Genomic DNA, 13,055 nt, shown 5'->3' on the forward strand with positions numbered 1-13,055 from the left:
AGTCTGTCACCTCAGCAGAATGTTGGGCTATGTCCGACTTTGACCGCACCTCTAGTGTCGGTGACATGCTATACAGTCTAAAATGGCGCATTGACTCAAAACTCTCTTTTGTATAAAATTTCAAATCAAGTGGTTGCAATCCCTATGGAAGATTATCTCTGCCCCCTTCACGCCCCCCCTATAACAAGGCAATAACGCCATTATCTATCTATGCATACTGTCACGCCCTCTTTTCGAGTATTGCGTGCAGGTGCACATCTGTAAGAAATGAACAGGATGGTAAAAGTAATACTAGTGTATTCGTGAAGTGTTGAAATCAAAGATGATAGTGTTTAAAATTTATAATAGTTACAGGGTGTAAGAATCTGCATGCTTGTAAGACAATGGGTGCATGTGTCTAGCGAAGCGGGCAGGGGTGGCGAGTGGGGGGGGGGGGGGTATGACGTAATTGAAGAGGGCATTAGCACTGCAACCAGTCTATTTACAATTCTGTAAAACATGAGTAGCCTGGCATCAGATCTTCTGTCTTCAAGCTAACATCACCCCAGTTTGTTTACTATTTCGAAGACACTGCTGTCTTACAGGTTAATCTCTGTAACCACTTACTACTATAAATACTCCCTTTTCCCCGCTGAATAATATTCCACGTACTAGACATTCCCTTCCTTCCAACCCTTGAGCAGTTCAATGACACTGTTTGCAACATTGAACATACTTCACTATAACTTTGCTCTCCACCCGTGTTTTTATACTGTCCATACTGTTGTAGAGGCCACATATGAATTAAATCCATATAAACATAAGACGTTTCTGACGGCCTTTTTCTTCTGTGTTCTCCCAAATTTTTATCAGCAACAGCTTCCGTATACATGCTACATCCTTAACATACGTTTTACTCATGTAAACTCATAGTCCTCATAATGTCACAACGTCACTGATAGCAACCTTAAATTTTATGGAAAGACCCGCCGAATGTTTGTTCAAATGCGATTTAAATGCATTTACTGAGGGTGTTGAAACTACAGTATCAGGTAATTCATTCCGGGTATCAATTACTCTCTGACTGAAAGAGTTGGAGTATAGTTTTGTGTCATCAGCAAATAAATTGGTCACACATTTCATTACGTCTGGCAAATCATTTATGAAGATCAAAAACAATACAAATCTCAAATATCTTTTAAATCACTAACACATTTTCCGATTCTCCTGTTGTGGAGCCCATGTCATCTTATCCAATAATGATAACAATTATTCAAATTATACTAACTTTAAGAACATTTTGGTTGCATTTTGTTAGTATTTTGACAAAACAGTCTGAGGCGAACACTTAGACAGAATATCGCACATATATATGACGACGCCGATGGACCTCTAACCTCTAACATTGCGTTTGATTAAAGATGGAACAATGAATTTTTTATAATTGGAACATATTACTTTCATATTAATCAATACTACCAGGGAAGCAAAACAAACGAAATGGCACTAGAATCAACTGTCCAATTGCAACAAAATGACAGGGAAAAGACACCAGAAAAGCCCGTAGATAGGGAAAAGGTAATACAAGGCTTATATCCCTCATGATAAATGATGAACAGCTCTCTGCATGTCGGTGTTCTAGAGCGTTTGATGATTTGTAACATGTTTCCGCGATAATGAATTATTTTTAAAATCTCGTACAGGCCATAACTTGTTCAGGTACAATACACTGACGTTATTTAAAAGCGCTACGTCCACTTACGGTATATAGGTAAAAGGTAAAGGTAAGTTTTATTTACCGTCGCTTGGTGAAACAATTAACATAAGCTCTATAGAGCTTTTCTGCGACCCTTTATTAAGAACAGTTAAAACCAATTATACCTCACCCCCAGCAATTTGCTGGTACCCATTTACAGCTGGGTCGACTGAGGCAATCGTGATAAAGTGCCTTGCCCAAGGACACACCGCAATGGGAGTAGCCAGGATTCGAACCAGGGGCCTTCACCTCCGTAGGAAAGCGTCTTAGCCCTCTCGACCAATGCGTCCACGGTATATGTTTTGTTTATGCAATTTGTATTCGAATGTTCAGCACTCTGGCTGTAAGATTAAGAATTTGGCTTTCAAGTTTCAATTTGGATCTCTCGAGTTGAAAAAAAACACGTATTAAAACCTAACAAGAAATCATGCCAAAAATATGCCACAGCCAGACATTTAATATATTTTAAATCTATTTTTCTGTTGATCTGACATAAAATGAACTTAGTACAGTTGATTAGTCTGTTCCGGATCATGGGGGTTCAGGATCACAGCACTGTTTACAGTTACATGACTAACTAAGACAATCATTCAGTTCCTAGCATGAATATTTGCTTCAATAAGGCAAAGAACTATAAAAATAAATAGATCGGCAACTTGAAAGGCATATAGAGCAAATCTCGCCAACATCCTATGATAATTGAATGAGATCTCGTTTACCGGAAGTAACACTTTCTCCGCGCGCCATTTTATATTCGAAAGCAATTATTCATCGGTAAATGAATAATCATCGTATGACCACGCTTCTTTTGATGGCAAAAAACGTGTACTTTAGGTCTTAAGACTATTTCACATTAAACTTATGTTGTTTTAGACGCTAACATGTATTTTAAATGTAGTTTTAAAGGTACGAATTGTAACTCCATGCTCGCCGATGTTTGTTTTTACTAAGATAATGCAGATTCATGCTCTTGAGTCTGACATGAGATCACGCGAGATTACAGCCAGTTGCCATTCTGTGTATTTTATACTTCTTTGAATAAGGGCAATAACATACCAAAATGTAAGTTTTGCAGATCGCTGGAATGTGGAGAAAATTCGTATTTTGTCAATCCATATGATCCGGAACTCACAACAGGGACACAACACAATCAAGAAATTATCTTTAAACAACTTACAAGAAAATATTTTCATCTTTCCAGGTTGCCAATATGTAATGATTTGGTCGGATGAGAGAAAACAATTATTATTTCACAGGTGTCCCAGTGCGTTTTAGTTTTATTCTAAAATGATCTGAGATAGACCACAATGATCCGTAACTGACCAAAGTGGTGACAGTACCACGACACCAATGTTTCTCCTACAGTATAGTTATTTAGGCCACATTTAAAAAAGTCTTTGTTTGCTGTCTCCCGACACTACTTTTTAAAGTTGGGTAGATTGTGGGTGGATTATACTTTTACCAGTAGATATATGATCGTTTCTTACAGAATATTTGTTCTGTAAAAAAAAGACAAATCTGTATAATTATGTTATATTAAAGGTTCTTACTTATTATTCTGCTTACTTGAAATATATGCAACACTTGTCATATTGCAACTTAAAAATTTTTTAACAGCATTGTCCAATAAAAACTTTTGGGGCGCAGCATTTTAAGTGGGTAGGTAGGGAGACAGCAAACAAACATATTTTTAATTTTAGCCTTACTTTGCATTTTCAAACCAAATGTGGTAATTTAAAAAGCAAAAGAATTTTCCTTTCTCCCTCAGTCCCTGTGCAAAAATGTGTTTCAAAAAATATATTTCAAAGGCGAAGCTCAATAACAGATATAGCCCTTAGTGATCCAGAACTGACTAATCGATTGTACGCAACACCGTTTGAAAAAAGTTTTACACTTAAGTTACAAGTAGGTATTGCAGTCTGCAATTTTTGCCCACCATTGTAGTTGTCTTGCATGAAGGTTCTCTTCACTTTGAAAACAAACTTAACGGTAAAGAATTGTAACAGTTATTTATGGAAGTTTTGTGAATAAAACTTCATTGGGTATGTTTTTATGAACTTTGTTAAAAATGCCAACATTCATAAGTCAATTAAATTCATTAAATATAAAAAAAATGTTGATCTTGATTTAACCATGTGCTACAAACTTTGAATGACATAATCAGTTTCTCCCAAGAGTCAGTGTGCAAATGTTGCAGTTCGACCTGGTCCTGGTTAATTAAACAAAATTTTGGGTTAAGGTTTTGTATGTAAGCTGCTATCATAATCTCAGTACAATGGGAATGTATCGAAACTTCACTCACTTGTTCATCTTCATGATCTGACAATCACATTTTGGTCGTTTTTATATATTTTTTTTATTTTTTGGACCTGTTTTGCGCTGAGCCCTCATTATGTAAGCTTGTATCTCAGTACCCTATAATGGGAAATGGATTGAAACTTCACACACTTTTACACTGTCATGAGCTGATATGCATTGTATAGGTTCCATAACCCTGTTTTGCAATTTTACAAAACTATGCCCCTTTTTCGACATTTTTCTATTTGTTCATTCAATTGACAAGGCTGTTGAATAGTTGAGCGTTGCTGTTGAATAGTCAAGCGTTGCTGTCCTCCTGCAGCTCTTATTTTTAAACCGGTCAGTGAAATCAAAAAGTGAATACAAACAAATTAAATTCACAGTTTAAAACTAGAACTGTCACAGGAGTGACTCATACCCCCATCATACGGTCTTGTCACAGAAGAATGGCAACCATAAGAAATCTTAAAAATACTTAGTTATTGGAGTACACCATCCTGGGCTTCCACATATAATATTAGAGATACACTAAAAGTGAATATAAAAAAGTGTCTTACCGACCCATGTTACCACAGAAAAATGTATTTACTTTTTACATAGGACTTATAATAAAAAAGTTAGAAAAATACCTAAAATATTGAAAATCTAAAAGTAGGATTTCTAAAAATAGACTAATTCCTGGAATTTAAGGGGAAGAAACTCAGTACAAAAGTTAAAAAAAGGTAACTTCCCTTTGGCTCTAAGCCAATCAGAATGAGATATAGTGAAAATACATCAAAATTAACCTTAAATTCTAAGTAAAAAGGGGCATAATTCATAAAAAAAATTGGTGTCAGAGTTATGCACCTTGTGTCACATGATGTGGGTGATGAGGTTGAACATCTATTTTAAGTCTGAATCAAATCCATTCAGTAGTAACTGAGATATAGTGAAAATACATCAAAATTAACCTTAAATTCTAAGTAAAAAGGGGACATAATTCATGAAAAATTGGTGTCAGAGTTATGCCCCTTGTGTCACATGATGTGGGTGATGAGGTGGAACAACTATTTTAAGTTTGAATCAAATCCATTTTGTAAAAACTGAGATATACTGAAAATACACCAAAATCAACCTTAAATTTAAAGTAAAAGGGACATAATTCATTAAAAAGTTATGTCAGAGTTAAGCACCTTATGTCACATGAACTGGGTGATGAGGTGGAACAACTATTTTAAGTTTGAATCAAATCCATTTAGTAATAACTGAGATATAGTGAAAATACAACAAAATTAACCTTAAATTCTAAGTAAAAGGGGACATAATTCATGAAAACTTGGTGTCAGAGTTATGCACCTTGTGTCACATGATGTGGGCACATGATGTGGGTGATGAGGTGGAACATCTATTTTAAGTTTGAATCAAATCCATTCAGTGGTAACTGAGATACAGTGAAAATACATCAAAATTAACCTTAAATTCTAAGTAAAAAGGGGCATAATTCATAAAAAATTGGTGTCAGAGTTATGCACCTTGTGTCACATGATGTGGGTGATGAGATGGAACATCTATTTTAAGTTTCAATCAAATCCATTTAGTAATAACTGAGATATAGTGAAAATACAACAAAATTAACCTTAAATTCTAAGTAAAAGGGGACATAATTCATGAAAACTTGGTGTCAGAGTTATGCACCTTGTGTCACATGATGTGGGTGATAAGGTGGAACATGTATTTTAAGTTTGAATCAAATCCATTTGGTAATAACTGAGATAATAGATTTTGGGACGCGACGGGACGCGACGTGACAAAACTGACTCCTATATACCCCCCTCAAACATGTTTGGTGGGGGTATAAAAATAAATGATAAAAAATTCTCATCTCTTTCCCCAGGTCTTGAACATTCCTTTTAATAGAATTACGGTTAAGCAGGTAGAGTAACTTCGGGTATATTCGACACCTTAAGCATAAAAACGGTGAGGCAATTTTCGGTTCAGAATGATCGGTGCGAACATTTCATGAAAACGAAAGTAGACCTTTTCTGCGTCTTCAGTATAAAACGCTGCCCAGTGTTTGCATCTACATCGTCAATAGGATGGATATTATTCTGATTGTTGTCGTCGTGTAAGTTCGACATCTTTCGGGCAAATTCGGCACCCTGGTGGAGTTTTAAAAAATATACATGTTGAACATTTATCTTTTTTATATAGCTACATAAAAAACAGCAAATGTCGCAACAGACATAACACAACAGTTTTTATGCTGACGAGTAGGCTCTAATTTTTTCAGACTTCATAACTCGATCAAGCTATAAAAAGTAAAACAAAAAAATAATCTTTATTAATTGTTCAGCAGATTATACAAACGCCGGCTAATTGTTTCGGGAAACAATATAATATAGCCTCATTAATTATGTTTATTTATTTATTTGCTGCTGTCTTCTTTTTTTACAATGGTACCATTTTCTACCATCTGAACGGTGGGGGGCAAGTTTTGATGGAGAGTAAGAGCTCTGCAACACTTCGCACGAATTTGTCTGGACATTTTAATCTCAAATAAGGTGTATTTGTTACCGAAACCTGTGGGTTTACTCGGCTATGATTGTTTTAAATAACGGTGATATGTTCTTATTATATCCTATTCAATATATTTTACTTTGCACGAATTTTGATTGTCTATTGATAATTAACTGTCATAAATTCGAACTGGTCCCAGATGTAAATATGTGCACGCTAATTAAATGCACAGGTGCTTTTTTAATGCACAAATCAATGACGTAATTAGCGACGTCAGCTTAGGTTAACATACTTTAAGAATCTGCGTGGACAAAATTAGGAAAGCGTGGATATGGTTAAAAAACACACTTAAACCATTTGTATGCCGTAAATATCCTTTAAAGACGATATAATCGAATAATTTTGATAGTATGTCGAATTTGCACAACAGTGTTATATCTTGTCGTGCAAATTCGTCACCCCTAGCCAATGTCATGCTTGGAAACCGGGGAATATTATTTGTTTCTAAATATCAACATCAAATATATTTCTGTTTTTATTTCGGTTAAGTAAAGTCAAAATGCAATTGTAAGAATAGTTCTACATACCTTAGCTCCGCTGACCATTCTTACAGAAAACTGTAACTACAATTTTCGTTCAAAATGAATTTGAATGTCGAAGTTACCCGATGTGCGTATCGGAAAAGGAAAGAACGCCTGTGTGATCAAAATGTTCTCATGATGTCATATATAAATATGACGTCATATAAATTACTTAAGAAAAATTATTCAAGGACATTATGGGTTTTTCCAGGTGGATATTAATTCAATGTGTCGAATATACACGACTGTCGAATTTTCCCGAAGTTACTCTAATATGGGGTATGAGGGGTGTTGCATATTCATTACCTCTTATAAATAGACTCATTCACACCCAGTCTACTATTATGTTGCCAGGTTGCGTTCTCTGCTTCTAAAGGATCTTGTTACAGATTTCATTAGCAATACTGTAGGTGAAATTTCAGAAGAATTGAGTAGGAGTTACAGAGTTTAAACTGTGTTTAAATGTTGAAGTTCTGCTAGAATCAGTTAAAAATATTAAAATTGTATTGAGTTGACTGTTTTTCTTGTTTTCAGGTTGTCAAGTTAATAAATTAAAGTGTTGTTATACATATATACTTTGTTTGATTTCAGACATGCCCACTGCTGTTGAGAGTGTTTTATAACACTGGAAGGCACAGTCCACTGAATGAGTACACAAGGGGGAATGTTCCATCAAATGAACTTCAAATATACACATGGTTAGTAGTAAATTAAACTTATCTCCTGTGATTTTTCTTTTGTATGTGACAGTGGCATAGTTTTTATATGGACACCACGACTGATGTTAAATTATTTTCTTCGAAGAATAAAGTTTTGTCTGATTAGCTGAAAAAATTTCTTCCAGTAGATAATACTTTTAAAATGACCTACATTCATATAATGTAAATAAAATAGAGAAAATTGTTGCTTTTTGAAAGTTTGAAAGGCAGATGTTCTTTGTTGCAATTTATAGTTAATCTACTGTTTGATATCAATACGTCCAGTGCATGTTAGCCAGTTTAATGATGATTGGTTTTGTAGGTTGGATGCTACACTGAAGGAACTGACAAGTTTGGTGAAAGAAGTGAACCCAGATGCACGCAGAAAGGGAACATTCTTCGATTTCTCTATTGTGTATCCAGACTCCAGATCTCCAACCTACAGAATGCGTGAAATTGGCACAACTTGCTCTGGACATAGAGGAGCTGATGATACAGTTAGTTTAGCGTCAAAGAAATTTGTGATTGGAGATTACATAGACATTGCAATTACACCACCGCGAGGACCAATGCGCCCTGGAAATATGGGGAGAAGACCAAGACCGTATTAATCCATTGCTTTCATCATCCATTTCTATACATTTTACATTATATCTTGTCAAATTGATCATTATTTAAAATTTGAATATGAAAAGAAGATTAAAATTGAGCCGCGCCATGAGAAAACCAACATAGTGGGTATGCGACCAGCAAGGATCCAGACCAGCCTGCGCATCCGCGCAGTCTGGTCAGGATCCATGCTGTTCGCTTTCAAAGCCTATTACAGTTAGAGAACCCGTTAGCGAACAGCATGGATCCTGACCAGACTGCGCGGATGCGCAGGCTGGTCTGGATCCATGCTGGTCGCACACCCACTATGTTGGTTTTCCCATGGCACGGCTCAATTTATAAATTTGTGTCTTACTCTAACTGCATTGGTTGGATCAAATCAAGTTTTGACAAGTCAGAGACTTTTAGATTGAAAATAAGAATAAATTTTAGTTGTAAGAAGTATGTGAATATTTTGTCCATAAACTACATTTGTATAGCAGAAACAGATCAGATGTTTTAAACACCACTGGAGATATTTTAATGAACATGTACAATGTACTTGTTTAAGGAAGCAGTACAATGCAAGTATAGGCAGTATAAAAACTGACTATTTTAGTCATTTGGCTTGCATCATGATATTGCAAAACTGGTTATCTACTCCAGTTATTTACAGTTACAGTAGTATCTTGCTGTACACTGTGTACAATTTGCACTGCATCACTTCTTAATTATGTCTGAGTAGACCAGTTACTGGGGTTTCATATTCATTGGGGGGAAACAACCCAAGCTCATTGCAATATAATTCTTCATATCAGAAATCGTGTACAGATTGTGTTGTATGCATTAAGTGAGAGAAGAGATTGGCTCATTTTGGAAAATTTTAATTTTTATCAAATACTGATGTTCAACATTTCAGAAGATGTATATGAGAAATAAATTGAAAAAGCAAATGTATATAGAAACAGGGTTGTTTTGTCTTTTACAATATGGTTGCTATTTTCCATCAACAGAATTTTCAGTCTGACTTGGTTACATTATTCCCTGTGCTATCTGTCAAACCTGTTCCACAGACTACCTCTGAATGAAGACCAATTACTAGTTATCTACATGCTACATTTTCTCTTTCAATTTGTCGGGTGGCCAAGTGGTTAAGGTCCCTGACTTCAAATCACTTGCCCCTCATCGATGTGGGTTCGAGCCTCACTTGGGGCGTTGAATTCTTCATGTGAGAAAGCCATCCAGCTGGCTTATGGAAGGTTGATGGTTCTACCCAGGTGCCCGCTCGTGATGAAATAATGCATGGAGGGGCACCTGGGGTCTTCTTCCGCCATCAAAGCTGGAAAGTCACCATATGACCTATAATTGTGCCGGTTAAATCCAACAAAATAAATAAATTCAATTTGTCTATGAAAAAAAAGTTTCATTTCTAAAAAGATCTTCTGTATACATGTAGACTGGTTTCAAATCTTTGATTAAAACAGGAGGGTCATGACCTTGGATTGCTCACCTAAGTAATTGGGCCTACAGCCTCTAGAGTGTTAACAGGTTTTCCCTTTGATCTGACATCACCCAGATTCAAACTTGGCCTTGGAATCATCCAGATAAATGTTCTGACCAAGTTTCATGAAGATAGGGCCAGAAATGTGGCCTCTACAGTGTTAACAAGCTTTTCCTTTCATTTGAGCAGGTGACTTAGTTTTTAACCCCACATGACCCAGATTCGAACTTGACCTAGAGGTTCTGACAAATTCCCATGAGTTTCAAACTTAAACTGTGGACTCTTTAGAGTTAACAAGCCTACTGACCTATTTTTGACCCAGTTCTGAACTTGAGCTTGAGATTATCAAGACAAATATTCAGACCAAGTTTCATAAAGATTGGATCACAACTGTGGCCTCTAGAATGTTAACAAGGCAACTGTTGACGGACGATGCACGCCCCCCCCCCCCCCTCCCCCTGGGCAATGACTGGTCACAATAGCTAACTAGAGATGCTTTTGAGAAAAGCGCACGTCTCCCACAACTGCCTAATCATCTAAATAGTAAGTCTTTATATACTGTTTACTTAATCCACATGTGCATGCGCTTTCTTGACACCAAAATGACGCCTATACTATTAGTAGTATAGGCGCCGGTTTAGGGGTAAAACTGTGCAAGAAATCCGAGTGTTTTTGGTAAATCAAGGGCCATAATTCCGAAGTGCCTAGGTCGATTTGGCTAGTTATCGAACTTGGCTGAGCACTTATTGGCAGACACATTTTCTTGAAGTTTGGTGAAGATCTGATGAGAAATGTTCGATTTAGAGTGCGGACAAGCTTTGTGACAAGACAGACACACAGACTGGAGTAAATCAATATGTCTCCCACACCACTGTGTGGTGGGAGACATGATTAAAACAAGAGCTGTCACAGGAGACAGTGCACTTGACTATTTCGATGCTGGATAGTGAAAATGTGCACATCTGAGGAAGCTGGAGCAGTAACTGGAGTGTTTAATGATTCCAATGTGGATGAAGGTATTGGACAATAGCTTATGTTTCTGTCAAAATAATTAAGTAATAAGAGAGATAAAGTTATCAAAACATTAAATAAGTATTCAAAAAGGGGGCATAATTCATTAAATTTTGGAGCAAGAGTGATGCACCTTGTGTCATATGATGTGGGTGATTATGTGTAACAACAAAGTTTGAATCAAATCCATTTAGTAATAACCGTGATAGAGTGAAAGTCCACCAAAACTAACCTGAAATTCTAAGTAAAAAGAGGAGATAATTCATGAAATACTAGGGCTAGAGTTATGGTCCTTGTGTTATATGATGTGAATGATGATGCCAAACAACTATGTTAATTTTGAATAAAATCCTCCCTGTAATAACAGAGATAGAGTGAAAATGCATCAAAATTAACCTTAAATCTAAGTAAAAGGGGGCATTATTCATGAAAAATTGGTGCCAGGGTTCTGGACCTTGTGTCATGATGTGGGTTATAAGGCGGAACAACTATTATAAGTTTGAATCAAATCCATTTAGTAACAACAGAGATAGAGTGAAACTGCATCAAAATTTTAAATGTGAAATTCTAAGTAAAAAGGGGGATAATTCATGAAATATTGGTGCAAGAGTTATGGCCCTTGTGTCATATGATGTGAGTGATGATGTGGAACAACTACTTTAAGTTTGAATAAAATCCAGTTAGTAATAACAGAGATAGTGTGAAAGTGCACCAAAACTTTAACCTGAAATTCTAAGTAAAAAGGGGGCATAATTCATGGAAAATTGGTTCCAGAGTTATGGACCTTGTGTCATATGATGTGGGTGATGATGTGAAACAACTATTTTAAATTTGAATCGAATCAATTTAGTAACAAGAGCTCATAGAATACGAAATGCCCCCCTTGATGCATTCAGTAATTGCACAAGGAACAGAAATTACTTGGTCACAGTACAAAAAAGTACACTGTTCTGGGTCAATTTGACCTTGACCTTTGACCTATTGACCTCAAAATCAATAGGGGTCATTTGCAGGTATAACTGTTCTGGGTCAATGTGACCTTGACCTTTGGCCTACTGACCTCAAAATCAATAGGGATCATCTGCTGGTCATGACCAACCTCCCTATCAACTTTTATGATCCTAGGCCTAAGCGATATTGAGTTATCATCCAGAAAACGTTTAACTGTTCAAGGTCACTGTGACCTTGGCCTTAACTGATCTCAAGATCAATAGGGGTCATCTGCTGATCTTGATCAACCTCCCTATCAAGTTTCCTGATCCAAGGCCCAAGAGTTCTTATGTTATCGTCCAGAAACGGTTTAGCTGTTTCGGGTCACTGTGACCTTGACCTACTGACCTCAAAATCAATAGGGGTCATCTGCTGGTTATGAACAACCTCCCTATCAATTTTCCTAGGCCCAAGTGTTTTTGAGTTATCATCCGGAAACTGTTCCAATGTTCTGGGTCACTGTGACCTTGACCTATTGACCTCAAAATCAATAGGGGTCATTTGCTGGTCAAGACCAGCCTCACTATCAAGTTTCATGATCCTAGGCCCAAGCGTTCTTGAGTTATCATCCGGAAATCGTTTCATTTTTCTGGGTCACTGTGACCTTTGACCTATTGACATCAAAATCAATAGGGGTCATTTGCTGGTCAAGACCAACCTCCCTATCAACTTTCATTATCCTAGGCCCAAGCGTTCTTGAGTTACCATCCAGAAACGGATTGGTCTACATACCGACATCTGCAAAATAATATACAATATATATATTCAAAGAAGGGGGGCATAATAACTGAGATAGAGAAAAAGTGCATCAAAACTTTAACCTGAAACTCTAAGTCAAAAGGGGGGATAATTCATGAAATATTGGTGCAAGAGTTATGGCCCTTGTGCCATTTATTGTGGATGATGATGAGGAAAAACTATTTTAAGTTTGAAACAAATCCATCAAGAAATTACAGAGATAAAAAGAAAGTGCATCAAAACTTTAACCAAAGTGCAGATGCGGAAGGACGCTGACGCCTGGTCAAGTAGAACAGCTCTCCATACTTGTATAGTCTAGCTAAAGGTTAAGATGATATGATTCTTTAAACAGAATAAAATGAAATTTTGGATAACTTGAAAAAAAGTCAAAAGGGGGAAGTCTGTTAATTTTTGACAAA

The 13,055-nt window shown here is 36.5% G+C and overlaps 1 protein-coding gene across 1 annotated transcript; it reads left to right on the forward strand.

The window, feature by feature from the left end:
- Positions 1-1,403: 1,403 nt before the first annotated feature.
- On the forward strand, positions 1,404-9,353 carry LOC123553185 (histone deacetylase complex subunit SAP18-like). The gene is made up of 3 exons (XM_045342933.2): positions 1,404-1,557; positions 7,702-7,808; positions 8,131-9,353. Exons 1-3 carry the CDS (start codon positions 1,480-1,482, stop codon positions 8,417-8,419), a joined length of 474 nt encoding a protein of 157 aa, XP_045198868.1. The 5' UTR covers positions 1,404-1,479; the 3' UTR covers positions 8,420-9,353.
- Positions 9,354-13,055: the final 3,702 nt, after the last annotated feature.

The sequence above is a fragment of the Mercenaria mercenaria genome, chromosome 4 (assembly GCF_021730395.1).
Source record: "Mercenaria mercenaria strain notata chromosome 4, MADL_Memer_1, whole genome shotgun sequence".
Classification (NCBI taxonomy): domain Eukaryota; kingdom Metazoa; phylum Mollusca; class Bivalvia; order Venerida; family Veneridae; genus Mercenaria; species Mercenaria mercenaria.